The sequence below is a fragment of the Anomaloglossus baeobatrachus genome, chromosome 4, assembly GCF_048569485.1.
Source record: "Anomaloglossus baeobatrachus isolate aAnoBae1 chromosome 4, aAnoBae1.hap1, whole genome shotgun sequence".
NCBI classification, from domain to species: Eukaryota; Metazoa; Chordata; class Amphibia; order Anura; family Aromobatidae; genus Anomaloglossus; species Anomaloglossus baeobatrachus.
In genome coordinates, this window is record NC_134356.1 from 661761062 (window position 1) to 661780403 (window position 19342).

The following is a 19342-nucleotide window of genomic DNA, read 5'->3' on the forward strand; positions in this document are numbered from 1 at the left end:
TTGTGACAGTTATGAATTTAGCTACAGAACGAGGGGACTCATGACCTGTCTGCCAGTTCCCCATTGGCTGATATCACGCCTGGGGCATTTCCCAATGTCCTGCTCCCATAAAAAGGGTGTGCCGGCATCGTCCGCATGCGGAGACACCATTTTTATGGTTGCCACATTTATCGGAAATATGGCTTGCGAGATATGAACCATTTTTTACTGGAGTCGTTCTGTCTGGCTATTTCCATAGCCTTGCTAATGAGATACAACTCTTGTTACAGGGTGACGGCAGGGAGTCATCCTGTGTCCATTGTTCCCACACCACCTCATCTCCATATCACAGGAGATGGCCATGGGATTTGTTGCTAAACCAGTTGTGTGAAGGAAAGGGGGGGTGACACCAGGAGAGGGCTTCCTGACATACTTGAATATCATGATTTATCGTCATATCTCCGGATTTACCTCACACCTGCGACGCCGGATGTGCGTCACTTTCAATTTGACCCCACCGACATCGCACCTGCGATGTCGTACTGTGCAAAGTGCCCCTTAGACTGGTGCAGTAATGTGTCCTGTGACCCCATAGATGAAGTGCATGGCTCAGGAGACAGGACTCTGACTTTCTACTGAATTTGCGCTGCTCTGTCTGCTCTCCTGCACTTTTCTAATAGGTCTTTGGAGCGATTGTGGGAGACTCGGGACCAGGTTCCCCTCACATCTGCTCAAAATTAATTACCCTAAAACATATAAAATAATTTCTAAAACATTATGTCTCTCTTTAAGGTGCGTTTACACTGCTGCTGATTATCGGTCTACCTCAACAAGCCGTCATTCAGCCGATGCAGGAGCAAATTATTTGATTGTATAGTGACATTTTTACGATTAAAAGGAAATCTGTTACCCACAAAATGCCGATCACCCTGCACAAACATTCATAATAGGGAACGTAGCCCATAGAAAAATCATACCAGCTATATACAGCCCAAACCCCCCAGCCCCCCCCCCCACGCAAGACTCCGGTTTTAGTAATGAGTCCGGAGAGGGAAATATAAAGAACAAAAAAAATTATTTTTTAAATTAAATTTTTTTACTCTCCTCCCTGGCGCCGCCCTACGCAACCCTCCGCCCCAGGCACCGCCTAATGGTAAATACGGCCCTGACTGTGATTGATTGGCCAGCAAACTCACCTGACCTAAAACCCATAGAAAATCTATGGGGTATTGTCAAGAGGAAGATGAGAGACACCAAACCCAACAATGCAGACAAGCTGAAGGCTGCTATCAAAGCAACCTGGGCTTCCATAACACCTCAGCAGTGCCACAAGCTGATCGCCTCCATTGAGTGCATTTCATGTACAGACTTTTCAGTAGGTGCCAACATTTCTGAGTGTAAAATCATTTTTTCAGTTGATCTTATATAATATTCTAATTTTCTGAGATATTGACTTTTGGGTTTTCATTGGCTGTAATCCATAATCATCAAGATTAACAGAAAGAAACACGTGAAATAGATCACTCTGTGTGTAATGACTTTATATAATTTGTGAAGGTAGTCTGAGCTATAGATTGTTTGTTCAAATGTAACAAGATGATCTGTGTATGTAAATAATCAAAATATAGATGTAGTAGCATAATTATCTGTGTGTCTATATAACAATTGCACAGACGCCATAATATGATTCTAAACTGTATATACAAGAAAGAGTTAACCAAGGTACAAATGAACAAGGGAGATATTCATTAAGTTAATTGGGAGCCTTATCAGTGGTTTCACACACAGAAATAAGGAATAATGAGCAGAGAGGTATTTTATAACATACTGGGAAAAACTGGGGAGTTGAATACTCCCTACTCCCTGTTCTAGTTTCAAGGTCAATGTTGCATTCTGTATATTTGAGTTTTTTCAATATATGAGTCCTGTCTATGACATTGGCTCATACGGTGAACACATCTTGTGTGATCATTGTCTGATTCATTAATCTCTGAGCAGATATATAGCTAATTCGATCCGTACCTCTGGATACCCTGAATGAAGATACCATTAGCTAACTTTCTCTTTTGACAGATGGCGGACCAATGTGGAGCCCCTCCAAGGACGCATTGCCGACCTGCAAATACCGATGGTTTGGACGTCGCTGACTGAGACCTTCATCCGCTCCAATTAGGCTGATCACCTCCAACCTGGTAAGTGTTACATACTGTGTATTCACTACCGTTGTGGTTGGTTTTGGAGAGGAGGGGGTGACTGGCTGTGTGTCCTTATTGGTGTTAAAAGGTACCTGATTGTGACTCAGGGGTAGTGTCCGCTGGGGTTCAATAGCACGATCCCAGCCCTGAGGTGTGGATCGAGAGTGTCACACGGGATCCAGAGGACGGCTGTTAGGGCAGGAAAGACGGTGGTGGCCGGATATAGCTAGTTAGACTCACCCGGTCTGTAATTAAAGACGTGGGGGATTACCCGTGATCGAAGATAGGGATTAGGACAATAAATTGGTGCAGCTAATCAAGTCCAGAGGGCATACATTTTGTACCCCTCCTCCTTTCACGGGACCCTTATTATCATTATATAGCTGAGGGGTTGCCAGCTAGTGTAGAGGTGTGGCCTTAAATTCCGGCTGGACTCTTAACGCACACCGCATAGTCATAAATTAGTGTAATCCGGGCACCACCAAGACAGAAAAAAATGTCCAAATGGAGTAGACATAAAGTTGAGAGATCTGAAGGTTCGCAGACTGTGTTAGAGCTAGTTGCAGAGAGAGAAGGAAAGCAAGCTGTACATCATGCCCCAGAGATTTTTAAAATGTTAAAATTACCAAAAGGAGGTCGGTTACAACCGTCTCAATGGGTAACAGCATTGAAAGCAAAAAAGGGCAAGTTAAAAGACAAGAGATTGTTTAATTAATGCGGAATTGTTTGGCAGAGTATCGCAGGTATTTCTATCAGAAGGATACACTGAGGTCAAAGATGAAGATGAGCAATGGGATGTTGTGTTTTACTATAGGTTACCCAAGTCTGAGGATGGTTTTAGAGGCACTCGGGAAGGTTGTTTTATTGTTACTTCACAGCCTGATCCTGGACAAGCTCCGGAGCTACTCACAGATGTTGCAGTCCCACCCACTGACCAGAATCCCTTAACTCTTTCTGTACTGCCTACACCAGCCTTAGTTCCCTCTGTCCCAGTACCCACCTCACAGTTAGTAGAGCCACCCCCCACAGCCCCCACATTGACCCCGCCCACTCCTGCCTCTATCCATCCAGAAGTACCAATTGAGAAGCCGCCCCCATACAACCCAGCCAGCTGCACATGTTACAAGTGTGGCTACCAAAACACAGACTGGAGAGATGGTTGTAATAATAGTGCAGCTCCCCGCCCACACCTGAGTCATGGCCATAAACCTGTCCTAATCCTCCCTGTTTTATCTTTGGGAGGAGGTTACTGTGTGCCTCCTCAATATCAGAGAACAACCGAACATATATAAAATTAAAGTGCCAAGGGGGGTAAGTCACAAATAAGTTCCAAATAAAATATATCTAAATGGAAAAAAAATTAAAATTTAAGGTTGACAACATTCACAGATGTCTTGTTAAGGGGGGACTGTGAAGGTAGTCTGAGCTATAGATTATTTGTTCAAATGTAATAAGATAATCTGTGTATGTAAATAATCAAAATATAGATGTAGTAGCATAATTATCTAACTATATGACAATTGCACAGCCGCCATAACATGATTCTAAACTGTATATACAAAAAAGAGTTAACTAAGGTACAAATGAACAAGGGAGATATTCATTAAGTTAATTGGGAGCCTTATCAGTGGTTTCACACACAGAAAGAAGGAATAATGAGCAGAGAGGTATTTTATAACATACTGGGAAAAACTGGGGAGTTGAATACTCCCTACTCCCTGTTCTAGTTTCAAGGTCAATGTTGCATTCTGTATAATTGAGTCTTTTTCAATATACGAGTCCTGTCTATGACACTGGCTCATACGGTGAACACATCTTGTGTGATCATTGTCTGATTCATTAATATCTGCGCAGATATATAGCTAATTCGATCCGTGCCTCTGATACCCTGAATGAAGATACCATTAGCTATCTTCACCTAACTTTCTCCCTTGACAAATTTACTACTCAAAAAAATAAAGGGAACACTTAAACAACACAATAGTATTTTAGTGTTCCCTTTATTTTTTTGAGCAGTATATATAGAAATAGATCCTTTTGTGTGTAATGACTCTATATAATATATAGAAATCGATCCCTCTGTGTGTAGTGACTCTATATAATATATATAAATAGATCCCTCTGTGTGTAATGACTTTATATAATATATAGAAATAGATCCCTCTGTGTGTAATGACTCTATATAATATATAGGAATATATCCCTCTGTGTGTAATGACTCTATATAATAAATAGAAATAGATACCTCTGTGTATAATGACTATATAATATATAGAAATAGATCTCTGTGTGTAATATCTCTATATAATTGTGTATAATCTCTATATAAAATATAGAAATAGATCCCTCTGTGTGTAATGACTCTATATAATATATAGGAATAGATCCCTCTGTGTGTAATTACTCTATATAATATATAGGAATAGATCCTTCTGTGTGTAATGACTCTATATAATATATAGGAATAGATCCCTCTGTGTGTAATGACTCTATATAATATATGCGTTTACCTTTTTGTGAATTACTGAAATAAATTAACTTTTTATGACATTCTAATTTATAGAGATGCACCTGTATTTGTATAATGGAAGTATGGAGCCAGTTGTATCGACCTATCCCAGACACTCAGAAATAGCTTTTAGATTATTTTTTTTTTTGCAGTGGTGTACTATATACAAAAACTTAGTCTCTTGCCCAGAGAAAAGGTATACTGATGGAGGGCCAAAAGGACATTTTTTCGCCTTCCACTGCGTGAATAGAGTTCTATGGATACGTTTGACTTTCAAGCTGCAAGTTTGTACTGGCATTCACTTGTAAAGGGACCCAGTATTAAGATATACGCCTTGACGTTGGCCGTTGGGCTCACATAAAACTGGCGTTTTTTATATCCTAAATATCTAAATTTTTCAATTTTTATGTTTTTTTTTAGCAGTAATGTATATTCATATTCCTATATTCATTGGTAACATATCTTAGCATTTCAGAGTCCAACTGTTTCTTTATTTGTTATAATATATCTCATACTCAACATGCACCTGTTCGCACGTACATGTAGGGAAGTGCCATCAGTCTTTTTCTTTACATTACGGGATCTTGCCTTCTGATTGAGCTCTCCGTCTCATCATCCTTATTCGATTTTAGTTTGATTTGAAAGAGAGTAAATTAGAGTAAATAGGGACCCAACATTAAGGGATACACCTTAACGTTGGCTGTTGGGCTCACACAAAACTGGCCTTTTTATATGCTAAGAATGCAGTAATGCATGTTTATATTCCTATATTTATTATTAACATATCTTTGCATTTCAGAGTGCAACCGTCTCTCTATTTGTTATAATATTCACAATTAAAGCGCCACAGAATAAATGGCGCTATAATAATAAATAGTAATAATGATAATAAGAATATATGCAAAACAACTCCAGCACAGTAATAAAATATCTTTTTGCTTTTCCATCCTATAAATATCAAAAGTGAACTATCAAAGATCAAGCCAAACAGGTAGGCCTAAAAGAGATTGATGATAAAAATAGGGGGTTATGTACGGTAAGAGCAGTCTAAGTATGCACCCCCTACCCCGGCTTGGCATGAAGGTTTGTTTTGCTGAACCATTTTTAAACTTGTCTGAAAGCCTTAAAAGAAATAATAGAAACATTTTCTACACATATATAGATTTTTTTTGTGTTGCTACATCTTTTGATAGAGCATTTGGAATGAATAATACTTTTACTGTAAAGAAACCATCCTGATAATGATAATAGATTTGCGCTTTGTTGCGTGAATGGTGTAATGTACACAGATGTATCATGCTTTCTACATTTTCATACAATTATCCATATTTCTAGACTTTGTGTATAATAGAGAAGACACGTTTTTGAAAGTGTTGGAAATAAGCCAACTTCCTAGTTGCTGGTGATTCCTTGATGTCTTGTCTTCAGCCAGAGGTGGGGAGGAGGGTTGGACGGTTACTGCACTGATACGGGAAGCAACGTGATAACAGAGACACAAAGAGGAAATTAGCCATTGAAAGTTATATTACACCATGAGCTACTATAATATAATGTGCGGATGCAATTATTATTGCCTCCAGCACTATGGGATTCATACATGCTGCCCTAACATTGCATGTATATAAATTGTCCATTTCTTTAGAGATGCTTTGAGTTATAAAAGGAAGATCGCACATTTGTGATCTCCATTAACTGATGGCAGCTACAGAGCGCGTCAACAATTGGCATCAATTTTCACCATGTCATTTCTCATTTTCTCTTTGGGGGCTCTGCAAGGGAATTAAACAATTGTTGCCATGTCCCCCGCTAACACAGATTGTTGTTGATTTATACTTCAGCCTCCACGTTATTCCCAATTGATCATCTGTTATTCTCTCATTAATCTATTGGAAGTGAACAGAGTAGAGTTGAGCAAACTGATTCTCGGGACCCTGTTCCAGAGTGCATGTGCGTAGTCCATGGTTGCCCTACGAACGTCCACTAGTCCATGGTTGCCCTAGGAACGTCCACTAGTCCATGGTTGCCCTTCAAACCTCCATTTGTTGCCATGTCCCCCCTTACCCCAGATTGTTGATGATTTATACTTCAGCCGCTACGGTGTTCCCAATTGATAATCTGTTATTCTCTCATTAATCTATTGAAAGTGAACAGAGAAGAGATGAGCAAAGTGCTACAGAGGGCACGTGGGTAGTCCATGGTTGCTCTACAAACCTCCACTAGTCCATGGTTGCCCTACACACCTCCACCTGCCTGCCAGGATTGCGGTTTCTCCTAATCATTATACCTGCGTCATGTTGGACTTGCTAATCAAATACTGAGTCAAGGATGTTGGCAGGTAGGTGGAAGATTTTTGGCCCCGATCTGGCGGCTACAGATTATCAACCTGGCGTTTGGACCAGGGCTCTGTGAGTCATTCTACTAAACTATAAGGATACGTGCCCACGATCAGGATTACTAGGGTTTTGGACATGTTTTGCTGCGTCCAAAACACTGCGTTGTACAGTACAAGAACAGTGTGCGAGATTAATAGAAATCTCCTGCCCCCTGTGCTTCTGTTTAAAGGGAACCTGTTACCAGATTTAGCGACTATAAGCTGCGACTACCACCACTGAGGTCTTATATACAGCATTCTAGAATACTGTATATAAGAGTCCAGGCCGCTCTATACAATGTGTCCACCCATATCCTGTTCACCGCCATTAACTTGAGAACGGTGGCAGCTATAGGCATAGAAGTTGTGTCTAGGTATAGTAAAGTAGCCACGCGCTATGCAATGAAACCACCTATAGCGCCACCTGGTGGAAAACAACGAAGTTTGCATTTTTATCTTGAAAACGGAACGAGATAGAGAAAAAAAGTGACTTACAAAGTTGTAGGGCATCATCAATTCAATACGAATTGACACCTTGCATATAGAAATGCTATGATTAGAACGTGTAAAACTCACAAGGCTGCGGACGTGATGCAATACCTTATGGAGACCTTCCTACAAGTCATTGGGTATGGTGGCTGCATGGAGTGGCCTCCACGCTCACCTGACCTGACCCCATTGGTCTTCTTTCTGTGAGGTCACATCAAACAGCAGGTGTATGCGACCCCTCCACCAACATTGCAGGACCTACGACCACGTATCACAGATGCTTGTGTAAACGTGTCCCCTACCATATTGCACAGCGTGCAGCCAGATACAGTATGCTGTGCAGAGTCCAGATGTGCATTGCAGCTGACGGGGGACACTTTGAGCATCAAAGTTAAATGAGGGCCATATGCGTGACCAGCATTCAATGTTTTAGGGGGGGTCATGGGTTTCATATCATAGCATTTCTGTATGCAAGGCGTCGATTCGTATTGAATTGATGATGCCCTACAATTTTTTAATTCACTTTTTTTGTCTATCTTGTTCCGTTTTTGAGATGAAAATGCTAACTCCTTGTTTTCCACCAGGTGGCGCTATAGGTGGTTTAATTGCGTAGCGCATGACTACTTTACTATACCTAGACACCACTTCTATACCTATAGCTGCCGCCGTTCTCAAGTTAATGGCGGTGGACAGGATATGGGTGGACACACTGTAAAATGTAAAAAGCACTTTTATTATACTCACCTAGGGGGTGGTTGGGTCCAATGGGTGTCGCTGTTCTCCGATCCGATGGGTGTCGCTGCTCTCCGTTCCCATGGGTGTCGCTTGTTCTCTGGTCCGGCACCTCCTCTCTCCGGTCCGGCGCCTCCTCTTTGCTGTGATCTCCGTCCTCCTTCTACCTAGCCCAGTGTGGTTGACGTATCTGCATCATCCACACTGGCCGACATTGCGGTCCTGCGCAGGCATACTATGATCTGCCCTGCTGAGGGCAGATCAAAGTACTGTAATGTGCAGGCGCGGGGAAAGGTTAAAGACCGCCCGTACGTGCACACTACCATACTTTGATCTGCCCTGAGCAGGACCACAATGCCAGCTATTGTGCATGATGTAGACGCATCATGCACACGAGCCTCAGAAGAAGAAGGCCGGCGATCGTCGTAGAGAAGAGGCGCCGGACCGGAGAGCAACGACACCCATCTGACCGGACCGCCCCTTAGCTTAATATTATAAAAGTGATTTTTATGTTATACAATGTGGCCTGGTTCTTGTATACAGTATTTTGGAATGCTATCTATAAGGGCTCACTGGTGGTGGTCGCAGCCTATCTGGTGACAGGTTTCCTTAACATTGCGTAAATTGACCTGCGTGTTTCCTATCTGCACCATGTCAATTTCTCATATGGACACGCCGGAGTCTCCTGTGCGGGAGAAGGGAGAGAAAATATGCTGCGTCCAGAACACCACCTAACCCTTATTGTCTAGAATGGGACTCCATCAGTAACCTTTATTTGCCCCTTATTTGACCTATACAAAGACTAGATTTTGTTCTGCTAGCTCTTAATTTTCCTGCACTGACTCCAGCTGCTTAGAAAACCTATATGGGACAATTTTGCTTCCTGGCCTCACTTTTGTTGTGTACTTCTCCTTATACTTATGAGAGTACTCTGGTTTCTAGTAAGTTCCATAGATTAAAGTGAATCTATCTGCAGATTTCTTTGTCGCTTCATTGGGAGACCCAGACAATTGGGTGTATAGCTTCTGCCTCCGGAGGCCACACAAAGTATTACACTTAAAAGTGTAAACCCCTCCCCTCTGCCTATACACCCCCCGTGCATCACGGGCTCCTCAGTTTTTATGCTTTGTGCGAAGGAGGCACACATGCACTCAAGCTCCACAATTTAGTCAGCAGCAGCTGCTGACTATATCGGATGGAAGAAAAGAGGGCCCATAACAGGGCCCCCGGCATGCTCCCTTCTCACCCCACTCTGGTCGGCGGTGCTGTTAAGGTTGAGGTACCCATTGCGGGTACATAGGCAGGAGCCACATGCTGTTTTCCTTCCCCATCCCTGAGGGGCTCTGGGTGAAGTGGGATCCTAACCGGTCACCAGGCACTGGGACCGTGCTCCCTCCGCAGCCCCTGGGGGAATCTGCTGGACAGGAGACCGGGTATCGTCAGGGACAGGCCCTGCTCCTCTGAGGTACTCTGTGTCCCCTTGGGGACGGCGCATAGAGCGCCTGTGTTATGGACGCTGCAGCAGCTGCTGGGTGTGTTGGTGCGCCGGGACTACCGCGCTGACCGCGCTTGTTTGCCGGCCGCGCTTATAACTTCACTCCCCGGCTTTTGCGGCCTAGTACCGCATACTCCCGCCCCCGGGCCTGCCAGTCAGGGGTAAGGGCGGGACGCTGCACTGGACGTCAGCGCTGAGGGCTGGAGCATACTTCGTATCCTCCTCCCCCCTCACTGAGCACCGTGGGGCACCAGATTCCCGCACTTTCTCAGGCACGCCCACGGCCCCCTCCTCCTCTCAGAACGCTGGCAGCCATTTCTATCAGCACTTCTGACGCTGGAGAACTTCAGAGGCGAGCTCCACAGCTCTGGGAGGCCCAGGCAGGGAATCTGGTGGTCACACAACCGCTGCGGGCGGTCGGTAAGCCGCACCTGTTACTAGGTGCTGGCCCCCCTGGGTGCCGTAGTGTATATTTATATGCTTATATTGTATACATTTACTCTGTACGGCCGCACTATTTGCTTTTGGCTATATACCCTCACTGATTGCTCTAAGAGGAGACAACAGGAGGAGTCAGCTTCTCAGCAGGAGAAATTCCATTTTAGGTTTCCCAAACGTACTCGGAGTGCGTTTCTTGATCACTCTGACTTCAGAGATACAGTCCAGAAACACCGAGCTTTTCCAGATAAGCGCTTTACTAAACGCCTTAATGACACACGTTATCCCTTCCCCCCTGACGTAGTCAAGGGTTGGGCGCAGTGTCCCAAGGTGGATCCTCCAGTCTCTAGACTGGCGGCTAGATCCATAGTTGCAGTGGCAGATGGTGCATCACTCAAAGATGCCACTGACAGGCAGATAGAGCTCCTGATGAAATCCATCTATGAAGCTATCGGCGCGTCCTTTGCTCCGGCATTCGCAGCCGTATGGGCACTCCAAGCTATCTCAGCTTGTCAGTCTGAGATTAATGCAGTCACACGTGCCTCTGCTCCGCAGGTTGGGTCCTTAACCTCTCAGGCGTCGGCGTTTGCGTCCTACGCCATGAATGCTGTCCTGGACTCTGCGAGCCGTACGGCGGTAGCATCCGCCAATTCGGTGGCAGTCCGCAGGGCCATGTGGCTACGTGAATGGAAGGCAGACTCTGCTTCCAAAAAGTTCTTAACCGGGTTGCCATTTTCTGGCGACCGCCTGTTTGGTGAGCGATTGGATGAAATCATTAAACAATCCAAGGGAAAGGACTCGTCCTTACCCCAGTCCAAACCAAACGGACCTCAACAACGGAAGGTACAATCGAGGTTTCGGTCCTTTCGGCCCTCAGCCAGATCTCAATTCTCCTCGTCCAACAGGCCACAGAAGGGTCAGAGGAACTCCGATTCATGGCGGTCTAAGGCACGTCCTAAGACGACCGCCGGAGGAACCGCTCCCAAAGCGGCCGCCTCATGACTTTCGGCCTCCCCAAACCGCATCCTCGGTCGGTGGCAGGCTCTCCCGCTTTTGCGACGCCTGGTTGCCACATGTCCAAGACCGATGGGTGAGAGACATTCTGTCTCACGGTTACAGGATAGAGTTCAGCTCTCGTCCCCCGACTCGTTTCTTCAGAACATCTCCGCCCCCGAGCGAGCCGATGCTCTTCTTCAGGCGGTGAGCACTCTGAAGGCAGAAGGAGTGGTGATCCCTGTTCCCCTTCAGCAATGGGGCCACGGTTTTTACTCCAACTTGTTTGTGGTGCCAAAAAAGGACGGATCTTTCCGTCCCGTTCTGGACCTAAAACTGCTCAACAGACACGTGAAAACCAGGCGGTTCCGGATGGAATCTCTCCGCTCCGTCATCGCCTCAATGTCCCAAGGAGACTTCCTAGCATCAATCGACATCAGGGATGCTTATCTCCACGTGCCGATTGCACCAGAGCATCAGCGCTTCCTACGTTTCGCCATCGGGGACGAACACCTTCAGTTCGTGGCACTGCCTTTCGGCCTGGCGACGGCCCCACGGGTCTTCACCAAGGTCATGGCAACAGTGGTAGCAGTCCTACACTCTCAGGGACACTCGGTGATCCCTTACTTAGACGATCTGCTTGTCAAGGCCCCCTCTCGGGTGGCATGCCAACACAGCCTGAACATCGCTCTGGAGACTCTCCAGAGATTCGGGTGGATCATCAATTTCCCAAAGTCAAAATTTACACCGGCCCAATCACTGACATATCTCGGCATGGAGTTTCATACTCTCTCAGCGATAGTGAAGCTTCCGCTGGACAAACAGCGTTCACTACAAACAGGGGTGCAATCTCTCCTTCGAGCTCAGTCGCACCCCTTGAGGCGCCTCATGCACTTCCTAGGGAAGATGGTGGCAGCAATGGAGGCAGTTCCTTTTGCGCAGTTTCATCTGCGTCCACTTCAATGGGACATTCTCCGCAAATGGGACAGGAAGTCGACGTCCCTCGACAGGAACGTCTCCCTTTCTCGGGCAGCCAAGGCCTCACTTCAGTGGTGGCTTCTTCCCACCTCTCTGTCGAAGGGGAAATCCTTCCTGCCCCCATCCTGGGCTGTGGTCACGACGGACGCGAGTCTGTCAGGGTGGGGAGCGGTCTTTCTCCACCACAGGGCTCAGGGTACCTGGACTCAGCCAGAGTCCTCCCTTCAGATCAATGTTCTGGAGATACGGGCAGTGTATCTAGCCCTAAAGGCGTTCCAGCCGTGGCTGGAAGGCAGGCAGATCCGAATTCAGTCGGACAACGCCACGGCGGTGGCATACATCAACCACCAAGGCGGCACACGCAGTCGGCAAGCCTTCCAGGAAGTTCGGCGGATTCTGCTGTGGGTGGAAGCCACAGCCTCCACCATCTCCGCAGTTCACATCCCGAGCGTAGAAAACTGGGAAGCAGACTTTCTCAGTCGCCAGGGCATGGATGCAGGGGAATGGTCTCTTCACCCGGACGTGTTTCAAGAGATCTGTTGCCGCTGGGGAACGCCGGACGTCGATCTCATGGCGTCTCGGCACAACAACAAAGTCCCGGCTTTCATGGCACGGTCTCAAGATCACAGAGCTCTGGCGGCGGACGCATTAGTTCAGGATTGGTCGCAGTTTCGACTACCTTATGTGTTTCCTCCTCTGGCAATGCTGCCCAGAGTGTTACGCAAGATCAGGTCCGACTGCCGCCGCGCAATCCTCATCTCTCCAGACTGGCCGAGGAGGTCGTGGTACCCGGATCTGTGGCATCTCACGGTGGGTCAACCATGGGCACTACCAGACCGACCAGACTTGCTGTCTCAAGGGCCATTTTTCCATCTGAATTCTGCGGCCCTCAAGCTGACTGTGTGGCCATTGAGTCCTGGATCCTAGCGTCTTCAGGGTTATCTCAAGAGGTCATTGCCACTATGAGACAGGCCAGGAAACCAACGTCCGCCAAGATCTACCACAGGACGTGGAGGATCTTCTTATCCTGGTGCTCTGATCAGGGTTTTACTCCCTGGCCATTTGCCTTGCCCACCTTTCTTTCCTTCCTTCAATCCGGAATGGAAAAGGGTTTGTCTCTCGGCTCCCTTAAGGGACAAGTCTCGGCGCTCTCTGTGTTTTTTCAAAAGCGTCTAGCCAGGCTTCCACAGGTACGCACGTTCCTGCAGGGGGTTTGCCACATAGTCCCTCCTTACAAGCGTCCGCTAGAACCCTGGGATCTGAACAGGGTGCTAACGGCTCTTCAGAAACCACCCTTCGAGCCAATGAGGGATATTTCTCTTTCACGCCTTTCGCAGAAGGTGGTCTTCCTAGTGGCAGTCACATCTCTTCGGAGAGTGTCTGAGCTAGCAGCGCTGTCATGCAAAGCCCCCTTCCTGGTGTTTCACCAGGACAAGGTGGTTTTGCGTCCGGTTCCGGAATTTCTCCCGAAGGTGGTATCCCCTTTTCATCTCAATCAGGATATCTCCTTACCTTCTTTTTGTCCTCATCCAGTTCACCAATGTGAAAAGGATTTGCACTTGTTGGATCTGGTGAGAGCACTCAGACTCTACATTTCTCGTACGGCGCCCCTGCGCCGCTCGGATGCGCTCTTTGTCCTTGTCGCTGGCCAGCGTAAAGGTTCGCAGGCTTCCAAGTCAACCTTGGTTCGGTGGATCAAGGAACCAATTCTGGAAGCCTACCGTTCTTCTGGGCTTCCGGTTCCTTCAGGGCTGAAGGCCCATTCTACCAGAGCCGTGGGTGCGTCCTGGGCTTTGCGGCACCAGGCTACGGCTCAGCAGGTGTGTCAGGCGGCTACCTGGTCGAGTCTGCACACTTTTACGAAACACTATCAAGTGCATACCTACGCTTCGGCAGATGCCAGCCTAGGTAGGCGAGTCCTTCAGGCGGCGGTTGCCCACCTGTAGGAAGGGGCCGTTTTACGGCTCTTTTACCGAGGTATTCTTTTACCCACCCAGGGACTGCTTTTGGACGTCCCAATTGTCTGGGTCTCCCAATGGAGCGACAAAGAAGAAGGGAATTTTGTTTACTTACCGTAAATTCCTTTTCTTCTAGCTCCAATTGGGAGACCCAGCACCCGCCCCTGTTCCCTTCGGGCTGTTGTTTTTTTTGTGTACACATGTTGTTCATGTTGAATTGTTCTTTTGGTTCATGGTTTCAGTTCTCCGAACATCCTTCGGATTGAATTTACCTTAGACCAATTTATAAGTTTCCTCCTTCCTGCTTTTGCACCAAAACTGAGGAGCCCGTGATGCACGGGGAGGTGTATAGGCAGAGGGGAGGGGTTTACACTTTTAAGTGTAATACTTTGTGTGGCCTCCGGAGGCAGAAGCTATACACCCAATTGTCTGGGTCTCCCAATTGGAGCTAGAAGAAAAGGAATTTACGGTAAGTAAACAAAATTCCCTTCTTTTGCTTGCTATCTAATCTAAGAGCACCATGATGTAGGGGCTGAGACCCTGATTCCAGCAATATGTCACTTACTAGGCTGTTTGTTGCTGTTTCAATACAATCAGTGTTTTATCAGAAGGAGATTATCACTTCAGGACTAGGTGTCTCATGCTGCCTAGTCCACCCCCACCCCCAATGCTTATTATCAGCTTAATGTCAATATACAGTGTATACAGACAGCAGCCAATAAGTGATGTGGGCGGGGTTATAGACGGTTCAGTGTGCATAAAACTGTAATTGAATCAAAATGACTGCAAATAGCCCAGTAAGTGACACATCGCTGGAATCAGGGTCTCAGCCCCTACATTATGCTGCTCTCAGATGAGGTAGCAAAAATCTAGTGACAGATTCCCTTTAACACTAGAACTACTGGACTCGTGACAGCTATATAGAAATACATAGTGCAAAGTAGTGAAAATGACTACCTCAGTAATTCTAGTGTTAATACACAGAAATTCTTAAAAAATAAAAAATAAAAAACTCACTAACTACATTGTGTGCAGATTTAAACTGTTTTTATTTACTCTAGGACACCTTAAACAAAAAGGTAATAAAAGTTTTTAGGCTATGTGCACACGTTGCATTTTTTCTTGCGTTTTGGTTGCATTTTAAACTGCACCATTTCAGTGACAAAATGCATGCGTTTTTTGCTTTCCCAGCAAAGTCAAATATTTGTCAAAATCGTTGCTTAAAAAAAGCAGCATGTCACTTCATTGCATTTTGTGAACATTTTCCACCCATTGAAATAAATGAGGTGCATTTTGCATCCGTTCTTGTCAACAAAAACGCAAGTCTCTCTCTCTGTCGGTCTCTGTCTCTCTCTGTCTGTTGGTCTCGGTCTGTCTCTGTTGGTCTCGGTCTCTCCCTCTCCCTCTACCCACCTCTTCCTCCTTCATACTCACCGATCACTGGCGCGGCACGGCTGTTACACTGCTCCCGCGGCTTCTCCTGCCTTTGTAAATGCCGGCCGCTCATAAGGCTCATCTCATATTCACTAATTCCCCCGCCCACCAGTACCTATGACTGATTGCAGTCAGACACGCCCCCATGCTGAGTGACAGCTGTGTCACTGCAACCAATCACTGCCGCTGGTGGGCGGGTCTATATCGTGCAGTAAAATAAATAAATTGATACCCAGCCAAGATAAAGCCTCACAGCTTCTGGCTGGTATTCTCAGACTGGGGAGGCCTATAGTTTTTAGGTTTTCCCCAGCCTAAAAATATCAGCCAGCAGCCGCCTGGAATTGTCACATCCATTAGATGTGACAGTCCCGGGACCTTACTCTGCTCTTCCCGATTACCCTGGTGCGGTGGCAAAAAACACCCTCTTTCACCACTTTATTAACCCCCAAACACCCTTCCAGGTTTGACGTAATCCACACAAGGTTCCACGACGCTTCCAGCTCTGCTACATCAGAAGCTCACAGCGAGCGGCCATAGAGCATGACCGCTCACTGAAAGCTCCATGCAGCAACTGAAGTAAGTGGCACTATCAGCGGTCACATCACTTAGGTTACCCGCGGCCACAGCTGGGGTCCTGTACCTGTGACAGCAAGTCGCCCAAGTGACTGAAGTGAGCTGCGCGATCAGTGGGACGTCACTCAGGTGATTTGTGGTCACAGGTGAGTCCTTCCAAAACATCCAGTTCCGACGTAATGCACACGAGGTCCCACAATGATTCCGACTCTGCTACTTCTGAAGTGACAGCGCGCATAGAACATGACAACCATGTGCTTCAGGCAGAGAATGAGCAGCATGATGAGCAGCGACATCACTCAGATTTTTTGCTGTCACAGCTAGAGGTTCCCACAATCCACCACCTGTGATCGCAGGTAACCTAACCAGAGGCCACTCAGTTCAAAGAGGTCAGATATAGCAGAGCCAGGATCGACTTAGGACCTCATGTGGATTACATCACACCGGGGTGTTTTGGGGGTTAATAAAGGGGTGAAAGAGGGTGTTTTTTTGTATTTTATTTCAAACAAAATTTCTTTGGTGTCGTGTTAATTTCTTTTCACTTACAGATTAGTAATGAGGGATCTCCTAGATGCCTCCCAGTACTAATCTAGAGCTTAGTGGCAGCAGTGAGCTGTTATTAACTCTTTATTACCCCGATAGTCATTGCACCAGGGCAATTGAGATGAGCCAGGTAAAAAGTTCTGGGATTGCGGCATCTAATGGATGCAACAATCCTGGTTGGCTGCAGGCTGCTATTTTTAGGCTGGGGTGTCCCAATAGCCTGAGAATTCCAGCTCCTAGCTGCTGTTTTTTTACCATGGCTGGGTATCAAAATTAGGGGGCACCACACACCAGGTTTTTAAATTAGCCTGTAGCTGTATGCTTATCATAATATGGGAGGGACCCTATGCTAATTTTTTATTTATTTATTTTTACATCAATCTAGTCACACACACAGCGCCTCTGGTTGCAGTCAGACACACTGTCAAACAGGCTGGGGGCGCTGTCTGACTGCAGCTAATCAGAGACGCCAGGAATGCCGGTGGGTGGGGAAGCAGTGAATATGTAAGAAGGATAATGAGCCACCCCAGGAAGTAGAGTGAGCGGCCTGGAAGCATAGTTATAGCCACGCGGAGACCAGTAATTATGAAGCACTTGCTTTATTCTTATTTTCTTTCTTGTTAATTTGATTTTTTTTTATTACCCAGGTGGTTGTACCCGGATTGTTACTCAGAGTTCCCTGAAAACTCCAAACCCGGGGTCGGTGCTTGGGTTCTTTAGAACCTGCGCAGTACGGGTCCACTCATCACTAGTAAATGTATATCCAGTATGCAGTAGGCTCCCTCTTGTGGTGGCTGCAGCCAGGCAGCTTTGTATCACTAGTTCTATCTAACTTTAGAGCTCTATGTGAGAATTACTGAGCTCTGGTCCCTGAATAAATATTAAAGGGGTTGTCCACTACAATATTTTTTTTTTTCAAACGAGTTAAGAAAATAAAATTGAAATAAAAATGATATCTACAGGACCCCAACTGTTTTTCTGTTTCCTTACCAGTGTTCCCCACCGGTCTTGGTGCTTTGTCTTCCAGGAAGGGATGTCATATGGCTGTTTGGCTGTAAACTTAACGTTGTGTCTAAGGCGGGAATGAGAGCTAGGAGTTGATTCTTCAAGTTCAAATGTGACGTCTACAGAAGAGGAAGCGATGAGTCCGGTGGGGAACAGCAGAGCAATGGAATGGATCCGGTAGGTATATGTTTTATATTCTTTTAAGACTACAATGGGCTCCTTTATGATAGCCAGCACAAATTGTTAGACTTTAAGTTTCATGGTGTTCATGGATGGACATTTCCTTCAATCTTTTTGATCTCTGATGTTGCTCAATCTACAAATCTACAACATCCCAAGGTCCCTTTATGATCTTACTGATACGTTACTCCACGTTCTGCTCTGTGATGCCCTACACGGATCTCATACATTCTTTCCGACTTGTCCTTAAGTTGAGTTCACTTGTTGGATCTCTATTTTGAGGTTTTTCTTAGAGAACTGGGCGATAGGTCTTTCCTAAAGGAAAAGCGTTAAAGGAAAACTTGATTCTGTTCCTCTGTTTACATTTTTTTCCACTATTCTATGAAAACAAGTGCAGACTATGAGTGAATGGTGCTGTGTGAGCCCGTCCTCACACTGACCCTCTTCATCCATCTCCACTTGTCTGGTAGTCCCACTACGATTCTGTTTTCCACTCTGCTGTGTAACTTGCTGTCCCTGCGCGGATCCTGAAATGTCACGGACCGATCTCTCCTCACCACCTGCCCGGGTCTATGCTTCCTGTTTGCAGTATGCAGGAAGACATGGAGGAAACAGATGTTGAAGCTTTCACTACTATTACTGGGGCCAGGTGCATCCTATGAGTAAAAGGAAGACAGAGAGGGAGATACACACAGAAGTGTACCCCGCTGTACCCCATTTTAATGACTTAGCACCCTGCAGTGCTGGCATCTGTTCCATATGATACCTCTGAAATGACCCTGAAGAATTTTCCATCAGTACCCAAAAAATTGCAATAAACCCCAAAAAGATGGTTTCCACTGAAAGTGTTTTGTGTGTATTTTATGCTCCAATGGGAATGGGGGGGTCTATGACCCCCTAACGACTCGTTAATATTTAGAGGGTGAATCCAGCAATGGCGCAAACCTGCAGCTTGTATTTGAAAGGCTTTCGTCATTTTTACCTCCTACTCCAGGTAGGGCTGTACACTGTACAAGGTGTTTTTTTTTAGAAAATTTGTGTAGCCATGATGGGTATGATGGATTCATTCTGTAACACATTCTATCAGACTGCCATGTATAACACGGACGTAAGGCTCCCATACACATATAGATATAGTTGGTTAAACGCACCGGTCTCAACTGGATCTGCCAGGAATATAATGTATATGTGGGACTCCCAATTCTACCATGGTAGATGAGCTTGGGGGAGAGAAAGATTCGGCATGTCCGATTCACGACAACTGATGCTTTTGTTCTCAGTTTTGTTCTCATAAAGATAAGCCACTGCCAGGTGGTTCTAGATGACATAGAAGGGTATGGAGGACACAGCGCAGTCTGGAATATACAGAGGGGTCTGCGGCACACAAAGGAGTGTAGAGGACACAGAGGGGTGTGGAGGACACAGAGGGGTGTGGAGGACACAGAGGGGTTTGGAGCACACAGAGGAGTA

At 46.1% G+C, this 19342-nt stretch overlaps 1 protein-coding gene across 1 annotated transcript in view; it reads left to right on the forward strand.

Moving 5' to 3' along the window:
• The first annotated feature begins 2094 nt into the window (after positions 1 to 2094).
• The window catches only part of ACP5 (acid phosphatase 5, tartrate resistant), a 129876-nt gene continuing 112628 nt past the window's right edge, over positions 2095 to 19342 (forward strand). Inside the window, exons 1-2 of the mRNA XM_075343126.1 lie at positions 2095 to 2171; positions 17715 to 17869. Coding sequence (XP_075199241.1) covers positions 17829 to 17869 — 41 coding nt within the window. The 5' untranslated portion in view covers positions 2095 to 2171; positions 17715 to 17828. The remainder of the gene's footprint in view (positions 2172 to 17714; positions 17870 to 19342) is intronic.